Source organism: Gorilla gorilla, chromosome 14 (assembly GCF_029281585.2).
Source record: "Gorilla gorilla gorilla isolate KB3781 chromosome 14, NHGRI_mGorGor1-v2.1_pri, whole genome shotgun sequence".
NCBI classification, from domain to species: Eukaryota; Metazoa; Chordata; class Mammalia; order Primates; family Hominidae; genus Gorilla; species Gorilla gorilla.
Window position 1 is genome coordinate 44,577,978 of NC_073238.2, and position 24,181 is coordinate 44,602,158.

The following is a 24,181-nucleotide window of genomic DNA, read 5'->3' on the forward strand; positions in this document are numbered from 1 at the left end:
AAAATCTAGAAGAAATGGATAAATTCCTGGACACATACACCCTCCCAAGACTAAACCAGGAAGAAGTCGAATCCCTGAATAGACCAATAACAAGTTCTGAAATTGAGACAGTAATTAATAGCCTACCAACCAAAAAAAAGCCCAGGACCAGACGGATTCACAGCCAGATTCTACAAGAGGTACAAAGAGGAGCTGGTATAATTCCTTCTGAAACTATTCCAAACAATTAAAAAAAAAAAAAGGGACTCCTCCCTAGCTCATTTTATGAGGCCAGCCTCTTCCTGATACCAAAACCTGGCAGAGTCACAACAAAAAAAGATAATTTCAGGCCAATATCCCTGATGAACATCAAAGCAAAAATTCTCAATAAAATACTGGCAAACCGAATCCAGCAGCACATCAAAAAGCTTATCCACCACGATCAAGTTGGCTTCATCCCTGGGATGCAAGGCTAGTTCAACATATGCAAATCAAAAATATAATCCATCACATAAACAGAATCAATGACAAAAACCACGTGATGATCTCAATACATGCAGAAAAGGCCTTCGATAAAATTCAACACCCCTTCATGCTAAAAACTCCCAATAAACTAGGTATCAATGGAACATATCTCAAAATAATAAGAGCTATTCATGACAAACCCACAGCCAATATCACACTGAATGGGCAAAAGCTGGAAGCATTCCCTTTGAATACTGGCACAAGACAAGGATGCCCTCTCTCACCACTCCTATTCAACACAGTATTGGAAGTTCTGGCCAGGGCAATCAGGAAAGAGAAAGAAATAAAGGGGATTCAAATAGGAAGAGAGAAAGTCAAATTGTCTCTGTTTGCAGATGACATGACTGTATATTTAGAAAACCCTATCGTCTCAGCCCAAAATCTCCTTAAGCTGATAAGCAACTTCAGCAAAGTCTCAGGATACAAAAATCAACGTGCAAAAATCACAAGCATTCCTATACAACAATAATAGAGAGCCAAATCATGAGTGAACTTCCATTCACAACCGCTACAAAGAGAATAAAATACCTAGGAATACAACTTACAAGGGATGTGTAGGACCTCTTCAAGGAGAACTACGAGCCACTGCTCAAGGATACAAGAGAGGACACAAACTAGTGGAAAAACATTCCATGCTCATGGATAGAAGAATCAATATCGTGAAAATGGCCATACTGCCCAACGTAATTTACAGATTCAATGCTATCCCCATTAAGCTACCATTGACTTTCTTCACAGAATTAGAAAAAAAACTACTTTAAATTTCATATGGAACCAAAAAGAGCCCATATAGCCAAGACAATCCTAAGCAAAAAGAACAGAGCTGGAGGCATCATGCTACCTGACTTCAAACTATACTACAAGGCTACAGTAACCAAAACAGCATGGTGGTACCAAAACAGATATATAGACCAATGGAACAGAACAGAGGCCTCAGAAATAATGCCACACATCTACAACCATCTGATCTTTGACAAACCTGACAAAAACAAGCAATGGTGAAAGGATTCCCTATTTAATAAATGCTGTTGGGAAAATTGGCTAGCCATATGCAGAAAACTGAAACTGGACCCCTTCCTTACACCTTATACAAAAATTAACTCAAGATGGATTAAAGACTTAAACATAACACCTAAAACCATAAAAACCCTAGAAGAAAACCTAGGCAATACCATTCAGGACATAGGCATAGGTAAAGACTTCATGACTAAAACACCAAAGCAATGGCAACAAAAGCCGAAATTGACAAATGGGATCTAATTAAACTAAAGAGCTTCTGCACAGCAAAAGAAACTATCATCAGAGCAAATAGGCAACCCACAGAATGGGAGAAAATTTTTGCAATCTATCCATCTGACAAAGGGCTAATAATATCCACAATCAACAAGGAACTTAAATTTACAAAAAAACACACAAATAACCCCATCAAAAAGTGGGCAAAGGATATGAACAGACACTTCTCAAAAGAAGATATTTATGTGGCCAACAAACATATGAAAAAAGTTCATCATCACTGGTCATTAGAGAAATGCAAATCAAAACCACAATGAGATACCATCTCACACCAATTAGAATGGCAATTATTTCTTTTTTTAAAAAGTGATTTTGAATTCTATTTCATATCTGTGTTAGTCCCCCACTTTCAAGTTACAATGATAACTAAAACTCATATACTGCCTACTCAATGTGCCACGTATCGTTCTAAGCACCGGATATATATTAACTCTCTTATTAATCCTAAAAGTCCTATGAGGTAGGTACTCTTATTATTTCCATCTCATAGATGAGAAAACCAAGGCACAGAAAGGGTAAGTAAATTGCCCAAGGACACGCAGCTAGATCCTAGGGAATACAGCTCCAGAATCAGTGCTTTCAACCACTTTGTACCCTAGCATACTGCTGCACACCCCTGGGCTACTCTTACCCCAGTGTGAGAAACAACAGAGGAAAAAGTTAGACAAGGTTTCTAAATTGCATCCCACTCTTAAGACTTTATTTTACAAAGTAAAATAAGTTAATAAATGCAAACAATGCTTACTAATTTCAGTATCATGCCCTGCATTTGAGTGTTAATACATTTAAATTGAAATTATGAATCCATATCATTCTGCACACCTATCAATATGTATGTTCTTTCAACAATATTTGCCAGTACTATGTGCCAAGCACTATTCTAAGCGCTGAGGATATCGCAGTGAACCAAACAGAAACCCCTGCCCTCATGAGGCATATATTCAAGTTAGGAGGCACGATATATTAATAAGTAAAATATATAGTAAAACAGAGACAGAACAGCAAGTTCAAATTTGTCACAGTCAGCATATACTTCACAAATCTGAGGAACAACACAGAAACTAACAGAAAGAAATGAGAGGAGGGGAGAAAGAAGATGAGGTCAAAGAAGAAATGGATGCCAGACTATGCAGAGCCTTGTAGACCATTATAAGGACTTGGCATTTAATCTAAGATAAGAAGCCACTGAAAGTTACGAGCAGAAGACACAATCTGACCTATATTTAAGAGGAACTCTCTGGCTGCTCTGATGCCAACAAGCCAGGGACAGTGTGTTCTCTCATGTTTTATTTTACACTTTCTGTAGTATACAGAATGGCTAAAATGAGTGGTAGAGTCTGAGAGAGGATAAGAAAAAACATATACAGCTATTAAGGCCCCACATTTAATCTTACCACATAAGAAATACCAAATACCATATTAAATAAGAGCTCATGCACTCCTATTAAGATAGCCTTGAAAGTGGGAAACTTAAGATAGTTCAATAAAGATATACAAATTCTAAAATCAAGAAGCTAAAGCACTCTCACTTGGCAAGGCTGAAATACAGTAAGACTGTTCAGTCTAAGAAAAGTATGTGTATTAGTCTTCTGAATAAGAGGTTAAAATATTTGAACACAACTCTTCCTATGACCTAAGACTCATCCCCGTCAAAGACTAAGCTGACATTTGCACAGGAAAAAATCAACAGTGGGTGAGTAAAAAACCAGAATAGCACAAATTTCCACAAATGGGTTTAGAATTCTAAATCACAAGTTTGGTCAAATAGTTATTTAGATATAAAAACTACTTTACTATAATCTAGTACAACAAGGTAAAAAAAAAAAATAAAAACAAAACCCAGCACTATAAATTAGCTACCACCAGAGACAAAATTTGTGGAGCAACTTAATATTCAAAGGACAGAAAAAGATGTTTCTTAAAAACAAGTCATGATGATACAAATAGCCAATGAACATATGAAAAGGTTTTCAACTTCATAAATTCTCAGGTAAATACACACCACATGGCAAATATCCTGGGAAAATCACAATGAGATATGATTATACCTAAAAAAGACTGACAACGCCGGGCGCAGTGGCTCACGCCTGGATTCCCAGCACTTTGGGAGGCCAAGGCGGGTGGATCACCTGAGGTCAGGAGTTCGAGACCAGCCTGGCCAACGTGGTGAAACCCCATCTCTACTAATAATACAAAAATTGGCTGGGTGCGGTGGCTCACACCTGTAATCCCAGCACTTTGGGAGGCCGAGACGGGTGGATCACAAGGTCAGGAAATCGAGACCATCCTGGCTAACACAGTGAAACCCCGTCTCTACTAAAAATACAAAAAATTAGCCGGGCGTGGTGGTGGGCGCCTCCTGTATTCCCAGCTACTCAGGAGGCTGAGGCAGGAGAATAGCGTGAACGTGGGAGGTGGAGCTTGCAGTGAGCCCAGATGGTGCCACTGCACTCCAGCCTGGGCAACAGAGCGAGACTCTGTCTCAAAAAAAAAAAAAAAAATTACAAAAATTAGCCGGGTGTGGTGGCAGATGCCTGTAATCCCAGCTACTTGGAAGGCTGAGGCAGGAGAATTGCTTGAACCTGGGAGGCGGAGGTTGCAGTGAGCCCAGATTGCGCCATTGAACTCCAACCTAGGCGACAAGAGCGAAATTCTGTCTCAAAAAAAAAAAAAAGACTGACAACATCAAGTGTTGACAAGGATGTGGAGCAACCGAAACTTCCCCTCTGTAGGTAAGAGGGAAAACTTGTATAACCACTTTGGAAACTGGTGTTATTCCCTAGTTTAATTTATGCATATCCTATGACCCAGCAGTTCCACTCCTAGGTATATGCTCACTAGAAATTCATGCATATATATGTCAAAGGATAAGCAGAAAACCATCCAAAGCAGCATTACTCACAAGAGTCTCAAGCTAAAGGCAACCCAAATATCCATTAATAAGAAAACAGATTTTAACTGTGATATACTACTATATGACAATGAAAATAAACTACAAATATATACAACACCATGAAATAATCTCACAAATACACCTTGAACAAAAAAAGCTGGACACAAAAGAATACTTACTGTACATAAAGTTCCAAAATGGGCATAATTAATTTATGGCATTAGAAATCAGAACAGCGGTTACCTTTGGGAAAGAGGTAAGTGGCAAGGATTGGGAGGGATCATGAATATGGCTTCTGAGGTGCCAAATGTTCGATTTCTTGACCCCAGAGCTGATGGTTACATTGAATTACAAGGCTTACATGCAGTGAGATGCTGAAGTTGTTTTTTACTAGTTTTTGAGAGCCAGCTACTAAATTTTCAGAAATTTTGTGAGCCAGCTGTGAAACGCAGCCATTAATAAATATTAAATTACACAAACTTTGAATAAGTTGTATTTTTAAAAAAGGAAATAAATACGCAAAACTCCTCACATCCTAATTATTTTACTATTACCTATGATTTTGAGGTTCCATAGTTTATTGTATCTCTATGGTGGAAACACCATAGGATGGTAGGCTGCTACCCAAACTCATCTCAACTATGAGTTCAGTGACATGATGTTGAAATCCATCATACAGGTGGTATTTATATCACAGAATTAGCAAATGCTATAAATCAGGGCTTGATTTATTGTTTTCCTGACTGTCTAGATTTAGAAAAGTAATGGGGAAAATGTTAATAATGCAGACTAAACTTAAAAGCATGTCATTTTTGCTGTTGTTACACTGTAAATAGCATAAAAAATCTGATTATTCTTCCAGTATTTGAAAACTGCTCAAGTCATTGATCAATGAGTGAAGCTCTAGCGTGTTTTTATTGTTTCATTATCATCTTATTCTTTAATGTGTATACACACATACACCTTTTTTTCATAAAAGTAGTTACTAATATACACCACTGGCTAGATTATCATTATTCATCAAAAAAGTATACAATTTGTGCACTTTTCTTCAGTAGAAATATTTTTTACGAAGTCACTGTTCATTTGTATAATCAATCAATAGCTCTCAAAAGAATATGTCAATCTAGTTTGCAACATCTCTCCATATCAGATATCCCTAGACTTACTCATGAGAAGGAAAGTCTTCTCATGATAAATGGCCATTTGTTATGTATAATTCAATGAAATAAAGTCCTTTAACAACTTTAAAATGAATTCAGAGAATATAATTTACCATACTTTAATCTGAATTCTATTTAAAAGCATATATAGCTTTAATCATGAGATAATGGAAGTACTGCTCATTTCACTGAGTTAATTAACCATAAAACTATAATCTTAAAAATACTTGGCTGGGCTCAGTGGCTCACGCCTGTAATCCCAGCACTTTGGGAGGCCGAGGCGGGCGGATCACGAGGTCAGGAAATCGAGACCATCCTGGATAACACGGTGAAACCCCGTCTCTACTAAAAATACAAAAAAATAGCTGGGCGTGGTGGCGGCCGCCTGTAGTCCCAGCTACTCGGGAGGCTGAGGCAGGAGAATGGTGTGAACCCAGGAGGCAGAGCTTGCAGCGAGCCGAGATCGCGCCACCGCACTCCAGTCTCTGGGCGACAGAGCAAGACTCTGCCTCAAAAAAAAAAAAAAAAAAACTTGAGAATCAGAGTTTTATAAATTAAGGTTACAAAACAAAAACATTTCTTCTGCTACCTAATATTTTACTTTTAGATTATCCTTCTTAAGTAAAAAAAATCCTTTCGTTACTTCTATGTATATATCTGACTCTAAGCTTAAATAGCAAAATAATAATAAATCCGATTTTCCCAGGTGCTATGGTCTAAATGTTTTGTGTCCTTCCAAAATTCATGTTGGTATCTAAGCCCCAATGTGATGTTATTAGGAGATAGGGTTTTTGGAAGGTGGTTAGGTCAATGAGGTTTCTGCCCTCATGAACAGAATTAGTGCCCTAATAAAAGATTCCCAAGGGAGCCTGTTGGCCCCTTCCATCCTGTAAGGACACATAAGAAGATGCCATCTAGAAGGAACAGACCCTCAGCAGATACCAAATCTGCTAGTGGCTTGATTTTAGACTTCCCAGCCTCCAAAACTGTGAGAAATAAATTTCTACTCCTTCTAAATTACCCTGTGTAAGCTATTTTGTCATAGTAGGAAGAAGAGACCAGACACACTGAAATAAAACAAAAAAAAATATAGCTTAAAAGTTAATTTATTCAGGCCAGGAGCTACACTTCATTAACGTTTGTATTTCTAGCACCTAGAAGTATTACTGACACAAAATGTGCACTTAATAAAGATGTGTCCAATAAACAGAGTACTAACTAGCCTTATGGATGACCCTGTAGACCTCAGGGGGGGAAATGATAAAGCCTAAATAACAGATCACTATGCAAAGTGATTGTTACTTACTGAAAAACAGCATTTTAAGCTTGGATCTAACCTGAAGCCTGTCAGTAATTTTAAAAAAGAAAAAGAAAAAAGACATAATCAGTCTCAGAAAATAAACTCATATTCTTATAAGAAGACAGTAAACATTTTCAAATAAGAGTCTGTATAGCATAATGATTAAAAAACTCAGGTATTACAATTAGACAAGGTTCAAATCCTAGTTCACCATCTATTTGCAGTTAAGACTTCAGTGTCTCAATTTCTCTACACATAAAACAGGAAAAATAATGCTGAGCTCACAGGATTATGCAGGGATCAAATAAACCAATAAATGTAAAAAGCTTCAAAGAGGGCTTTTTTTGTAGAAAGCTTCAAAAAGGATAAGTGCGCTCAAGGAAGACTAACATTTGCTACTACTGCTATTATTAGTTGTTCCATCATACAGTTCCCAACACCAAATTAAAAATCCAAAAATATACCAGGGACCTTAAGCAAGATATGTCTAACTTCTCTTATCCTCACTTTTTTTTACATCTATAAAGTTAAGTACATAGTTAGAGTGCTGCAGCAGCTTTCAAAATTCTGACCCAGGCACAAAGTAATAAATGCATTCTGGATCATCAGCTGGTGTACATAAACATATGAATAAATTTGTATATATTTTTATAAATTTTTATCAAAATAATACTGTACTTATGGGCAATAAACTCTGAATTTTCTGTTCTATTCTGCTTCAATTTTAAAGCTGGTAGCAATACACAAAACTGATCTTAAGAAAAACAAATACAATAAACACTGAGGACTCCCATACCTCTGAGGGTACTTCCAAACAACACTAATTTTCCTTTCTTTTTTTTTTTTGAGACCAAGTCTCGCTCTGTTGCCCAGGCTGGAGTGCAGTGGCTGGATCTCAGCTCACTGCAACCTCTGCCTCCCTCCCAGGTTCAAGCGATTCTCATGCCTCAGCCTCCCAAGTAGCTGGGATTACAGGCATGCACCACCACGCCCAGCTAATTTTTGTGTTTTTAGTAGAGACGGGGTTACACTATGTTGCCCAGGCTGGTCTTGAACTCCTGGGCTAAAGTGATTCACCTGCCTTGGCCTCCCAAAGTGCTGGGATTACAGGTGTGAGCCACTGCCCCTGGCCCCAACACTCATTTTCAAATGAGCTTTTAGCAGAAGTGGGTATCTATTAGTTTCACCTAAGCTGCCTCAAAACCTATCGAGCCTTCAGTGAGTTTTAGGAACTTCAGTATCCTAATGAATATTTGTGTGGTTACAAAAATTGTAACTGAGTCAAATATACCTTTCAAAGGCTTATGAAGTTTGCATGAGTTTGTTTTGAAAAACTGTAGTCCCCTCTGTTTCCACAGTGACTCAGAACATATCTTTTATCTCCAAACAACTGCGGAGTTCTTTTCTTTTCTTACATAAAAGGGTTACTTTCTAGTGACATTCTGAGTACTTACATGTCAATGAAAGAATAACTAAGATTTATAAAATCATTTGATAACATTATAAATGAAAGACAATTTATAATTTCCAGAAAAAAAAATGTATTGACCATCCTGGCTAACACAGTGAAACAACGCCTCCACTAAAAATACAAAAAAAATTAGCCGGGCATGGTAGCGGGTGCCTGTAGTCCCAGCTACTTGGGAGGCTGAGGCAGGAGAATGGCGTGAACCTGGGAGGTGGAGCTTGCAGTGAGCTGAGGTTGCGCCACTGCACTCCAGCCTGGGCAAGAGCGAGACTCCATCTCAAAAAAAAAAAAAAAATGTATTTGACATTCAAAAAATGCTGCTTGGTTATTTTGTTCTTTGCTTAAGAGTCACATTTAAAAAGCAACATTTAATTGTTCTGGATCTCTTTTGGTAAATCCAATCCAGACTTTTCATCTAGCTCGGTAGGTGGGGAACTACATAACATGAAAAATCTTAAGGTTAAACAGGAAAAAGATGTGTGACTTCACAAATTCCAGTCTTCCAGTATCCATGTCTCACTGTGAGACCTTGGCAAGTTTTAGCGCTCTGTACCACAGTTTCTTCATCTGTAAAGTGGGGATAGTAAGACACCTACTTCACGGGATTGCTTCATGAATTACTGTTTAATCACTTTGAATGGTGCCCAGCAAAGCAGCATCCAGTAAACCGTCACCATGGTTTCTCTCTTATGTAAATTCAAGACTGAAAGTTCCTTACCCTGTTCTAAAGGTTTATCTAAAAGCTACTAGCAAACTGGAGGTTGGATTTCAGCCCATACTGTATTCTCTATAATGCAAACCAATGTTAGCTGCATAAAAATGAAGAAAAGAAACAAAAATAATATTTGAGATACAGAGTTTCAAGTATCCATTTATGTGGCTTTTGATAATGGGGGGAACAAATTTAAAAAGTTAATGTATTTATTACTACCCTTCACTAATCCCAAAAAGGATCTGAAATAGAATCACTTGCTGTTTCATGGCGTAAAAGCTCCCACAAATTACAAACATTAAAAAAATCGAATTCATTTTCAGTGTCCTATTGAGGCAGGGAGGTAGAATATGTCTTTGAACTATCTCATAAATAGAAATATTCAGAAAACACCAATTTTATTCTATCTTGGTCTATGTATTATGGCTATAAGACCTAGGAAGTTGGTCTGGAGTCCTTACCTACAGATCAAAATTACACGTAATAAAAATATTCAAATACAGTTTTGATGGATAACCACTTGTTATTAGATATATCTTTATTATACATATCATGGCCTGAATGTGATGACAGATCCTGAATCTCTAACTAGTAAAATAAAACTTCTCTGTGGCAATTCGATTACATTATCATTCATTTATGACATCACGGTGGAAACAGGAAATACTATCACTTAAAAATTTTTCTCTTTTTACTAAAATTAAGGCCTAAGAGACACATCAGATCATCCTGGCTACCTCCTTACTCTGTAAGATTATCTTCAACCCACTGTCCTAAGTCCATTTTAAGGGAAGTACAATTTCCACCGAATACTATGTTTATTCACCAATTTCCTAAATAAGTACATGTGCACAATGAACCCTAAGCAAGGGGAATCTTCTCAAGGAAAAGAAAAAAAATCTTGTTCTACTATAATCTACAGACAAATCAAAGATACTTATTTTTGGCAGTAGTAAATCATATCCCTCATCTTATTCTGTGAACAGATACATCTACCTTCTTGTCTTTCCCCATAACTATTTTCATTTATTGCTCATTTCTATTCAGAATACTTATTAAAATATTTTTCAAAAAAGTTTTAAAGCCGTATTTTTTCTTACAAGGGATCCATTTCACTAAATATTTTTATACATGTATGTGTATATATATATTTACTACGCCTCTGAGGTAATTTGCATTGCAGCATGGCCTTCAAAATACAAAGACTACTTAGGCTTTGAATGAGACATTTTTCTAACTCTTCCACGTCAAAACCAGGGTATCTTGAAAAGCCAACAAAAATCATAACATCCACCAAAAGTCCTGGGCTTCAAGTGAGTGAATTACAGAAAGACAGCATCTTGCCTTGTCATCTCTCCCTCTTGCTCTATAGTCCTTGTCCCTACTTGTAGAAGGCTTTTCACTCTTTGATATAGGATGTGCTCGGCCTACAGGTCCCCGGGCTCCTACTCCTGCCATTTCTTTCCTCAGAGGTCTTACTTCTCGACTGGGACGCCTGATCTGAGGTGGAGCTCTGACAAAAAAAAAAAAAAAATTAAAATTAAAATTAAAATTAATCAAAGGCAAAAGTATGTCAATACTATCTTAGTCAATAAAATTGTTAAATCAAAAAGCCCGAAAGCTAATTTTTTCACCTTTGGCCAATTCATGGCCAAAACTATTAGGTTAGTTTTCCCAAATTCTTTTTTCTAAAATATACTGGCTGATACAATTATTAAATACACACAAATGACACATACAGCAGCAATTATTCTGTCAAAAGTTAATTATTAATCACCAATAGAGGGCAACACAGACTATCCCTATCTAATAATCTTAACATAATGGAAAGGCAATAATTTTATTCATTACTGTCCTAAACCAAGAATAAGTAACTTTTTTTTAGAAAAAAGCATTAAAAGCTGTAAGGACAGGAGTTCTAAATAAGTCTATTTGTACAGTTTACTAATTTCTGTTTTACAACCAAGATGATTTTCTCTGCTTCTATAATGGAAAATTAAACATTTCATTCATCAAATTACAAATGGCAGAGCTAACAATGAAATCTTCTTTAAGTAATTATGTTTTAAAATATTCATGTTTTGAGAATGTCTAAAAATCACAGAATCATTCAAATTATACAGTCCTCCAAATGTGATTAAAAATTTTGATAAATACATATAAGTATGCATGCAAAATAGCATATTTTGTTTCATCTACTGTGGAACTTGTCTCCTGCAAACAGTAAAGTTTTGAGGCTTCTCAGCACAGTTTTTGTCTCTTTTTGATTCTTGGGAAAGGGACTCTATCACTTCGTGTCTAATCTTAGTTCTCTCTTGAAATATCTCTACCTCTATTTTCCTACCTTTTCTCTTTCTATAGCTATGTATGTATCTGTAGCCCTCTAGATCCCATATGTGTATTCCATTTTTAACCACATGCCATATCTATTATTATCCCCTTTCCAGCCTCACACTTATAATTCACCTAACTCATCATCGAGTTCCGTTCCTCATATCAGAAAAGGTGACATATATGCATAATTCAAAGATAGGAAAATGGATAAAAAGCCATGAAGGTTGCAAACTAAGGGCCAAAACAGTAAGAAAAAGAATAAAAAAGAAAAAAAAATGTGTTAACATGTTGCGAGTCTGATACAGCATATTTAGATGTTGGAATTAGACTACATCGTGAAATTTCTAGAAGGCCGGCAAAAACCGTATGTCTATCTATGAGGTAAACATACACTGACATCTTAATCCTTGGAGTTCAGTCCAGTTAAACAAGTATTTACTGAGGCACCCATTAGGTGGTATATGGCCTCTACCACACTGACCCTAGGAGGAGACAAAGACAAGCAATCTTGTGAAAGAAATCCACAGGAAAGCAACTACAAAATAGTGCATAGTAATGGCTATGAGGCATTTTAAGATTTAAAGTATTATTACATTATCATCTTTAGGACATTAGTAGTCTTTTAAGCATTCTACCTATAAAATAAAAATGTGACGAGTCTGGTAAAGAATAAAAAATTGTAATTGTTAAATTGCTCTATTTCTAGTATTTCAATGTGACCACTGTTTTTTGACCTAATTTTTTTTTTTTTTTTGGATGAAGGGGTAGAAAGTAGTAGACTAAAACTTTACTTTTATTTGTATACACTTGTGTACATATAAATGTCTTTCCTGAGTCAGATTTATGGGTATGGCCAAAGACAATAAAATGAGACCAACAATCTTTTCCACACAGAATTTGCATCAAGTTTGCTCTTTTGTAAGCGGCTTCACCTGCTATTTAAATAGTCTGTTTTCTTTGTGGTCCTGCTTTTTAGACTCAACAGCTAGCCAGAGCCTCTGCTCACCAACAGCAATCCCATCCCTCCCAGCTGGATGCCAGGCTGCTCGCCCACGGCTGGGCTTGCTGCGACCTCACTGCTCAGGGTGCACTGCAGCAGGTCTCAGACAACATTCCTTCTGCCTCCTCAGCTTGCGCTTTCCCCACCTCAGCTTGCCATTCAATGGCCGCCTAGGAGTCCTGCTGTAGTCCATTCTCCACACATATCCCGCTCAGTAAAGCTGTATTGTGGAAGAATTGGTTCAAAGCTCTTACACAGGCTGCATTCTGAGTGTTTGCCATTACTGACCTTGTCCTGCCACTGAATATTCTGATGGGCTCCTAAATAGTCTGAGTGAAACTGCTCAAGAAGCCAGAGGTGTCATTTGTGGCAAGGCCCCTGTCTCATAGGAAGTGTGCCTTTGCTTTGTAAGTCTTCAGTTCCATCTCACTGCAATTGGATATTACATTTGTAACAGACTCTGTGGACTTCCCAAAGGACATCCTTGATTCTGTTCTGTACTTCTTTGTCCACTAGCGCATCACTGCACAATGTCATGCTTCAATTTAAGGACTCAGTGACAGCTTCCAGGCTGTGTAAACAATAAAGGTCTCAAGGCTTCTTTTACTAGTCTCTCTTTAAAAATAGACTTTAGTAGGATTACATAGCATCCTCGACCTCTGCTCTAATGGTCAAACAGACTGACACGGTACTAGCTTACGGCACTTCAAATTTAGAGAATAACTGGTTAGATCTGCAGGTGAAAGACAAAAATATCTGTGCTGTGTTCAATTCTCCTATTTGAGATTTCCCTATAGGAATAAGAAATATGCCTTATTCTATCACATGCAAATAAGCCTCATCTCCTTTGAAATCCAATACTTCCTCTTTCAAAGCTATATTGAATATCAATATTATTTGTAAATGTTCTTATTGGTACTGCTTTATATAGTCTAGATACGAGTCCTATGTCACATATACGCTTTGCAAATATCTTCTCCCAGTGTGTGATTTGCTCTTTTCTTTATTTTTGCATTTTATTTTCAACTTTTATTTTAGATTCAGGGGTACATGTACAGGTGCAAGTCTGTTATAAAGGTATTTTATCTCTCTTAATGGTATCTTTCTTGATAAAGAGGTCATGATTCTGTAAGTCCAATTTATCAATATTTTATATTTAATGCTTTAGTGGCCAGTTTAATAAATCTTTGCCTACTGCGAGATCATGATGATATCCCTCCCATGTTTTCTTCTAGAAGTTTTACTTTATTACTTTTAATATTGTAGGTATTGGTTATTTTATATTAATTTTTGTATGACGTGAGGTGGGGAAGAAGAGTATCTCGATTTTTTTCACCCAAATGGATAATCAATTACCCCAGAAGCATTTACTGATAGGACCCACCTTTTTCTACTAAATTTCAGTGGTGTCTTCACAAACCAAGTGACTTTCCAGAATTTAATCATTAACCAGAATCATTCTGGTTCTAAAAAGGACTTTAGAATTTTTTAATTATTTGCTATCAGATTATAAACAAGTATCGTAAGTAGGAATCTATAAAATATTATTAATTCTTTCAACAAATAGCTAAATCTTAATGAATGAAAGGCACTATGCTATACAACGTAAAAGGCTGTATTAAGGGTCGGACACAGTGGCTCACACCTGTAATCCCAGCACTCTGGGAGGCCGAGACAGGCAGATCACTACAGGTCAGGAGTTCCAGACCAGCCATGCCAACATGGCGAAACCCTGTCTCTACTAAAAATACAAAAATCAGCTGTACATGGTGGTGGGCACCTGTAATCCCAGCTACTCGGGAGGCTGAGGCAGGAGAATCACTTGAATCTGAGAGGCAAAGGTTGCAGTGAGTTGAGATCATGCCACTGCATTCCAGCCTGGGCCACACAGCAAGGCTCCATCTAAAAGAAAAAAAAAAAAGCGGGGGGAGGAGCCAAGATGGCCCAATAGGAACAGCTCCAGTCTACAGCTCCCAGCGTGAGCGACACAGAAGACCGGTGATTTCTGCATTTCCATCTGAGGTACTGGGTTCATCTCACTAGGGAGTGCCAGACAGTGGGCGCAGGTCAGTGGGTGTGTGCACTGTGCGCGAGCCAAAGCAGGGCAAGGCATTGCCTCACTTGGGAAGAGCGAGGGGTCAGGGAGTTCCCTCTCCTAGTCAAAGAAAGGGGTGACAGACGGCGCCTGGAAAATCGGGTCACTCCCACCTGAATACTGCGCTTTTCCGACGGTCTTAAAAAACGCTGCGCCAGGAGATTATATCCCGCACCTGGCTCGGAGGGTCCTATGCCCATGGAGTCTTGCTGATTGCTAGCACAGCAGTCTGAGATCAAACTGCAAGGCAGCAGCGAGGCTGGGGGAGGGGCGCCCGCCATTGCCCAGGCTTGATTAGGTAAACAAAGCAGCCGGGAAGCTCGAACTGGGTGGAGCCCACCACAACTCAAGGAGGCCTGCCTGCCTCTGTAGGCTCCACCTCTGGGGGCAGGGCACAGACAAACAAAAAGACAGCAGTAACCTCTGCAGACTTAAATGTCCCTGTCTGACAGCTTTGAAGAGAGCAGTGGTTCTCCCAGCACGCAGCTGGAGATCTGAGAACGGGCAGACTGCCTCCTCAAGTGGGTCCCTGACCCCGACACCCCAGCAGCCTAACTGGGAGGTACCCCCCAGCAGGGGCAGACTGACACCTCACACGGCAGGGTACTCCAACAGACCTGCAGCTGAGGGTCCTGTCTGTTAGAAGGAAAACTAACAAACAGAAAGGACATCCACACCAAAAACCCATCTGTACATCACCATCATCAAAGACCAAAAGTAGATAAAACCACAAAGATGGGGAAAAAACAGAGCAGAAAAACTGGAAACTCTAAAAAGCAGAGTGCCTCTCCTTCTCCAAAGGAACGCAGTTCCTCACCAGCAACGCAACAAAGCTGGACGGAGAATGACTTTGACGAGCTGAGAGAAGAAGGCTTCAGACGATCAAATTACTCTGAGCTACGGGAGGAAATTCAAACCAAAGGCAAAGAAGTTGAAAACTTTGAAAAAAGTTTAGAAGAATGTATAACTAGAATAACCAATACACAGAAGTGCTTAAAGGAGCTGATGGAGCTGAAAACCAAGGCTCGAGAACTACGTGAAGAATGCAGAAGCCTCAGGAGCCGATGCAATCAACTGGAAGAAAGGGTATCAGCGGTGGAAGATGAAGTGAATGAAATGAAGCGAGAAGGGAAGTTTAGAGAAAAAAGAATAAAAAGAAACGAGCAAAGCCTCCAAGAAATACGGGACTATGTGAAAAGACCAAATCTACATCTGATTTGTGTACCTGAAAGTGACAGGAGAATGGAACCAAGTTGGAAAACACTCTGCAGGATATCATCCAGGAGAACTTCCCCAATCTAGGAAGGCAGGCCAACATTCAGATTCAGGAAATACAGAGAACGCCACAAAGATACTCCTCGAGAAGAGCAACTCCAAGACACATAATTGTCAGATTCACCAAAGTTGAAATGAAGGAAAAAATGTTAAGGGCAGCCAGAGAGAAAGGTCGGGTTACCCACAAAGGGAAGCCCATCAGACTAACAGCGGATCTCTCGGCAGAAACTCTACAAGCCAGAAGAGAGTGGGGGCCAATATTCAACATTCTTAAAGAAAAGAATTTTCAACCCAGAATTTCATATCCAGCCAAACTAAGCTTCATAAGTGAAGGAGAAATAAAATACTTTACAGACAAGCAAATGCTGAGAGATTTTGTCACCACCAGGCCTGCCCTAAAAGAGCTCCTTAAGGAAGCACTAAACATGGAAAGGAACAACCGATACCAGCCGCTGCAAAATCATGCCAAAATGTAAAGACCATTGAGACTAGGAAGAAACTGCATGAACTAACGAGCAAAATAACCAGCTAACATCATAATGACAGGATCAAATTCACACATAACAATATTAACTTTCGATGTAAATGGACTAAATGCTCCAATTAAAAGACACAGACTGGCAAATTGGATAGACTCAAGACCCATCAGTGTGCTGTATTCAGGAAACCCATCTCATGTGCAGAGACACACATAGGCTCAAAATAAAAGGACGGAGGGAAGATCTACCAAGCAAATGGAAAACAAAAATAGGCAGGTGTTGCAATCCTAGTCTCTGATAAAACAGACTTTAAACCAACAAAGATCAAAAGAGACAAAGAAGGCCATTGCATAATGGTAAAGGGATCAATTCAACAAGAAGAGCTAACTATCCTAAATATATATGCACCCAATACAGAAGCACCCAGATTCATAAAGCAAGTCCTGAGTGACCTACAAAGAGACTTAGACTCCCACACATTAATAATGGGAGACTTTAACACCCCACTGTCAACATTAGACAGATCAATGAGACAGAAAGTCAACAAGGATACCCAGGTATTGAACTCAGCTCTGCACCAAGCGGACCTAATAGACATCTACAGAACTCTCCACCCCAAATCAACAGAATATACATTTTTTTCAGCACCACACCACACCTATTCCAAAATTGACCACATACTTGGAAGTAAAGCTCTCCTCAGCAAATGTAAAAGAACAGAAATTATAACAAACTATCTCTCAGACCACAGTGCAATCAAACTAGAACTCAGGATTAAGAATCTCACTCAAAACTGCTCAACTGCACGGAAACTGAACAACCTGCTCCTGAATGACTACTGGGTACATAATGAAATGAAGGCAGAAATAAAGATGTTCTTTGAAACCAATGAGAACAAAGACACAACATACCAGAATCTCTGGGATGCATTCAAAGCAGTGTGTAGAGGGAAATTTATAGCACTAAATGCCCACAAGAGAAAGCAAGAAAGATCCAAAATTGACACCCTGACATCACAATTAAAAGAACTAGAAAAGCAAGAGCAAACACATTCAAAAGCTAGCAGAAGGCAAGAAATAACTAAAATCAGAGCAGAATTGAAGGAAATAGAGACACAAAAAACCCTTCAAAAAATTAATGAATCCAGGAGCTGGTTTTTTGAAAGGATCAAAAAAATTGATAGACCGCTAGCAAGACTAATAAAGAAGAAAACAGAGAAGAATCAAATAGATGCAATAAAAAATGATAAAGGGGATATCACCACCGATCCCACAGAAATACAAACTACCATCAGAGAATACTATAAACACCTCTACGCAAATAAACTAGAAAATCTAGAAGAAATGGATAAATTTCTTGACACATACACCCTCCCAAGACTAAACCAGGAAAAACTTGAAACTCTGAATAGACCAATAACAGGAGCTGAAATTGTGGCAATAATCAATAGCTTACCAACCAAAAAGAGTCCAGGACGAGATGGGATTCACAGCCGAATTCTACCAGAGGTACAAGGAGGAACTGGTACCATTCCTTCTGAAACTATTCCAATCAATAGAAAAAGAGGGAATCCTCCCTAACTCATTTTATGAGGCCAGCATCATCCTGATACCAAAGCCGGGCAGAGACACACCCAAAAAAGAGAATTTTAGACCAATATCCTTGATGAACATTGATGCAAAAATCCTCAATAAAATACTGGCAAACTGAATCCAGCAGCACATCGAAAAGCTTATCCACCATGATCAAGTGGGCTTCAACCCTGGGATGCAAGGCTGGTTCAATATACGCAAATCAATAAATGTAATCCAGCATATAAACAGAACCATAGACAAAAACCACATGAGTATCTCAATAGATGCAGAAAAGGCCTTTGACAAAATTCAACAACCCTTCATGCTAAAAACTCTCAATAAATTAGGTATTGATGGGACATATCTCAAAATAATAAGAGCTATTCATGACAAACCCACAGCCAATATCATACTGAATGGGCAAAAACTGGAAGCATTCCCTTTGAAAACGGGCACAAGACAGGGATGCCCTCTCTCACCACTCCTATTCAACATAGTGTTGGAAGTTCTGGCCAGGGCAATTAGGCAGGAGAAGGAAATAAAGGGTATTCAATTAGGAAGAGAGGAAGTCAAATTGTCCCTGTTTGCAGACGACATGATTGTATATCTAGAAAACTCCATCGTCTCAGCCCAAAATCTCAAGCTGATAAGCAACTTCAGCAAAGTCTCAGGATACAAAATCAATGTACAAAAATCACAAGCATTCTTATACACCAACAACAGACAAACAGAGAGCCAAATCATGAGTGAACTCCCATTCACAATTGCTTCAAAGAGAATAAAATACCTAGGAATCCAACTTACAAGGGATGTGAAGGACCTCTTCAAGGAGAACTACAAACCACTGCTCAAGGAAATAAAAGAGGATACAAAGAAATGGAAGAACATTCCATGCTCATGGATAGGAAGAATCAATATCATGAAAATGGCCATACTGCCCAAGGTAATTTACAGATTCAATGCCATCCCCATCAAGCTACCAATGACTCTCTTCACAGAATTGGAAAAAACTACTTTAAAGTTCATATGGAACCAAAAAAGAGCCCGCATCGCCAAGTCAATCCTAAGCCAAAAGAACAAAGCTGGAGGCATCACACTACCTGACTTCAAACTATACTACAAGGCCACAGTAACCAAAACAGCATGGTGCTGGTACCAAAACAGAGATATAGATCAATGGAACAGAACAGAGGCCTCAGAAATAACGCCGCATATCTACAACTATCTGATCTTTGACAAACCTCAGAGAAACATGCAATGGGGAAAGGATTCCCTATTTAATAAATGGTGCTGGGAAGACTGGCTAGCCATATGTAGAAAGCTGAAACTGGATCCCTTCCTTACACCTTATACAAAAATCAATTCAAGATGGATTAAAGACTTAAATGTTAGACCTAAAACCATTAAAAACCCTAGAAGAAAACCTAGGCATTACCATTCAGGACATAGGCATGGGCAAGGACTTCACGTCTGAAACACCAAAAGCAATGGCAACAAAAGCCAAAATTGACAAATGGGATCTAATTAAACTAAAGAGCTTCTGCACAGCAAAAGAAACTACCATCAGAGGAAAGGGGCAACCTACAAAATGGGAGAAAATTTTCACAACCTACTTATCTGACAAAGGGCTAATATCCAGAATCTACAATGAACTCAAACAAATTTACAAGAAAAAAACAAACAACCCCAACAAAAAGTGGGCGAAGGACATGAACAGACACTTCTCAAAAGAAGACATTTATGCAGCCAAAAAACACATGAAAAAATGCTCACCATCACTGGCCATCAGAGAAATGCAAATCAAAACCACAATGAGATACCATCTCACACCAGTTAGAATGGCAATCATTACAAAGTCAGGAAACAACAGGTGCTGGAGAGGATGTGCAGAAATAGGAACACTTTTACACTGTTGGTGGGACTGTAAACTAGTTCAACCATTGTGGAAGTCAGTGTGGCGATTCCTCAGGGATCTAGAACTAGAAATGCCATTTGACCCAGCCATCCCATTAGTGGGTATATACCCAAAGGACTATAAATCATGCTGCTATAAAGACACGCGCACACGTATGTTTATTGCAGCATTATTCACAATAGCAAAGACTTGGAACCAACCCAAATGTCACACAATGATAGACTGGATTAAGAAAATGTGGCACATATACACCATGGAATACTATGCAGCCATAAAAAATGATGAGTTCATGTCCCTTGTAGGGACATGGATGAAATTGGAAATCATCATTCTCAGTAAACTATCGCAAGAACAAAAAACCAAACACTGCATATTCTCACTCATAGGTGGGAATTGAACAATGAGAACACATGGACACAGGAAGGGGAACATCACACTCTGGGGACTGTTGTGGGGTGGGGGGACGGGGGAGGGATAGCATTGGGAGATATACCTAATGCTAGATGACGAGTTAGTGGGTGCAGCGCACCAGCATGGCACATGTATACATATGTAACTAACCTGCACATTGTGCACATGTACCCTAAAACTTAAAGTATAATAATAATAAATTTAAAAAATAAAAATTAAAAAATTAAAAAAAAAGAAAAAAAAAGCATTCCCTCATTATCTAAGCAAATCAATCACGTTCAGAAATATATTGAGCACCACAGACAACGTTATGATACAAGTTGATATGAGTTGTTTTGTATCCTTAAGGGTGCTTTTTGTGCAGAGAATACTCTTCAGAGGCTTACTTTGATGTTTAAAATATTCAACTTATTAAATTTATGCAAAAAATAAGTTTTTCCTTAAAGCTTTCAGATTCAGCTAGTTTTTTTTTCTACATTTGAGCCTAGCAGATTTTAGAAGTTCCTTTTAAGAGATTTTTTTTTTTTTTTTTAAATCAGTCTCTTGGCCAGGCGTGGTGGCTCACACCTGTAATCCCAGCACTTTGGGAGGCTCAGGCGGGCAGATCACCTGAGGTCAAGAGTTCGAGACCAACCTGCCCAACATGGCGAAACTCCGTCTCTACTAAAAATACAAAAAATTAGCCAGGCATGGTGGCGGGCGCCTATAATCCCAGCTACTTGAGAGGCTGGGGCAGGAGAATCGCTTGAACCCAGGAGGCGGAGGTTGCCATGAGCCGAGATCGTGCCACTGCACTCCAGCCTGGGCAAGATGAATGAAACTCCATCTCAAAAAAAAAAAAAAAAAAAAAAAGTCTCACTCACTCTGCCACCCAGGCTGGAGTGCAGTGGCACACTCTCAGCTCACTGCAACCTCTACCTCCCAGGCTCAAGAGATTCTTCTGCCTCAGCTGGGATTACAGGAATGTGCCACCATGCCCAGCTAATTTCTGTATTTTTGTGGAGACAGGGTTTCACCATGTGGGCCAAGCTGGTCTTGAACTCCTGTCCTCAAGTGATCCGCCCACCTCGGCCTCCCAAAGTGCTGGGATTACAGGGGTGAGCCACTGCACCTGGCCCGCTTTTAAGAGATGTTAAAATAATGCTTGGTCCCATTTACAAACCTGGTTAATAAAATGCTACCACAATTTTGTAACCAACATTTATAAATTTAATATATTTTCTTCTTAGTTCTTGCCTTACTTAGTAAAGCATAATTTACATACAATTACTTTTATAAACATAATAAATTAAGTTTACAAATAAGATAATATTAAATTTCTCCTAAGAGTTCCAATAAAGTACTTAACATGCATTTTCATGCAGGAAAAAAATCACAAGTCTAAATCATTCCATAATACATTTAAAGTGGAATTGCATGCATGTCACCCTCATTAGCCCATTTTCTTAAATATTCCAAATACATAAAAAATAAATATGCAAATATACACATATCCTTTAACAGAAAAATATTACCAGTTTTTATCCTCTTAGACATGCCTAGCCTTAATTTTAAATCTCCCTGGAGTTAAAAGATCTGCTTAACTACTACAGAAAACACTTATCATCCAACTTAACCAAGGTAATAGTAAACCAGAAATTTCAGATGGTTTAAGATCTGGAGCTACAGACTTACTTCTCACACCAAAAATTATACAATCCCATTTAATATGTTGGGGGTTGGATTCCTAGCATTTTGATGTTACCCACAACAGTTATTTAAGCTGGGATATTGAGTGGATTCTTGTCAGTGTTTCTGATGAGCCATACTAAATCTTATTTAGAGTTGCTAAGCCATTCATTCAGTCATTTCAAGAGTGGGGCAAGGGGTGTGAAAACTACTAAACCTTTCACTAATGATGGAATTCCATCATTCCCAGGCAAGTTAATCACTGCCTGTATCTTGCTTTTCTTTGGCTCCACAGATAGGTCATTGCCTTTACCATTAAATTCTAAAAATCTCTGAACTTGAAAAACCTAAGATACTTAATTTATTTTTTGCCTAACTCTAAAGACTTTAAAACTTGACGAACGATGATATTTTTTCATATTATCAGGACTATACAACTTCTACTCTACAGATAATAAAATAGTGTCAGTTGAACTTTAGATAAATTCTCACAGGTCTTTGTCCAGTTTATCGTCAACTTCTGAGATTATTCTACTGATTTATAAAACCAAGTGGATACTAAAAGCATGTGACATACTGCCAGCATTCACCAAGCCTATAATTTAGCTGAATGTACATACATATTTTACAATTATACTAGACATCTCTTTCTGTTCACATAAACCCTACAACTAAAGCCTTGCTGAAGAAGAGTCCTCAACTCAAATATAAACAAGTCACACAAAGAAAACAAATTGTAAGATAAGCCCCTCAAGAACTGATAATAGAAACTACAAAAATAATATGCAGTGACAACAAAAATAAATAAGCTGAAAATCTTCCCACAATAAAACATGCAGGAATTCTAAGTAAAATGTAACCAATACCCTTTTACATACATAGCTGATCTTACCATAAGGTAAGTGAAATACCTAACAGCCAAGAAAGAGAGAGAGAGAGAAATAGAAGCACATGAGCTGAAGACATGGCAGTCCTTCAGTGTTTTGGGCCTCAGACATCTGAGGGCTTGAGATTTATTGACACAAGTGAGATCTGAGACAGGGTCGTAGCCCCACACAAGTCAAAGAAGTTGAATTGAGACTACCACATAAAGCCAGGACCCTCAAAGGACAACCACCTTGGTAAAAGGGTAGAATTTTAAAGACAGAAGAAATAAAAGTACATTTTTCTACTTGGGTCTATGTTCTACATTTGTGGAGTGAAGCGAAAGTGCCCCCTAGATATAGTAGCAAAGGGCCCATCCTCATGTGATTTATGACTCAATTTTACACTACCTTAAGCAGAGAAAGTGGGCCTAAAAGTGGGCCTACGCAGGTAACATCCCTAAGGCACCTGGCTGAAGCAAACACAGATGTCTCAGGAGTGACACCTTCTTCCAAACAAGCCACATATTGAAATGACTTGTTAAACCCTTACTGAAGAAACATTCTCAACTTTACCACAAACAAGGCTCACCAGAAATAACAAAAAGCAAGATGACTCTCAATAACTTTGATAAGAGAACTGCCAGCTATAGACTACAAAATAAATATGTTTAATATGATTAGAAGCATTTAAAAATTTTCGAGCAAAAGATGCACAAGTCTTAAGTAGTATAAATAAAAATAAATCTACATTTAAATAATTCACAGTGACACTGTTTAACACAAAGACAGAAAAAACCTTAAAACCAATGAGAAAAAAAGTTACCTATAAACAAACAACAAACAGACTGATAACACAAGCCAGAAGACAAAATACTATTACTAATGTCATCTTCAAAGCATAGAGACTAACTACCAAACTAGTATTTTATACTAAAATATCATGTAAGAGTGACAGGAAAATACAGATATTTTGAGAAAAGAACTGTTAGTTTACCACTAATAGAGACCTTGGCTGTAAAAACTACTATTCTTCAGCAAAGATGAAACTGAATCTAGAAATAGTGAAATGCAAGAAATGGTAAACAAAACCATTGGCAAACACATGAATAAACCTAAATAAGCATTTTACTTACTCATTCTTTCAACAAATACTTATTGAATACTTACACTGTGGCAGGCAATATTCTTGGTGCTGGGGGTAAAGCAGCAAACAAATAAAAGGCCCTGACCT

At 38.2% G+C, this 24,181-nt stretch overlaps 1 protein-coding gene across 4 annotated transcripts in view; it reads right to left on the reverse strand.

Moving 5' to 3' along the window:
- KATNAL1 (katanin catalytic subunit A1 like 1) overlaps positions 1-24,181 on the reverse strand; it is a 98,418-nt gene that overhangs the window by 37,944 nt on the left and 36,293 nt on the right. For all 4 annotated transcript variants that reach the window (XM_004054324.5, XM_004054325.4, XM_055359744.2 and 1 more), the window contains exon 4: positions 10,678-10,846. In XM_004054324.5, the coding sequence (XP_004054372.1) occupies positions 10,678-10,846 (169 nt within the window). The remainder of the gene's footprint in view (positions 1-10,677; positions 10,847-24,181) is intronic.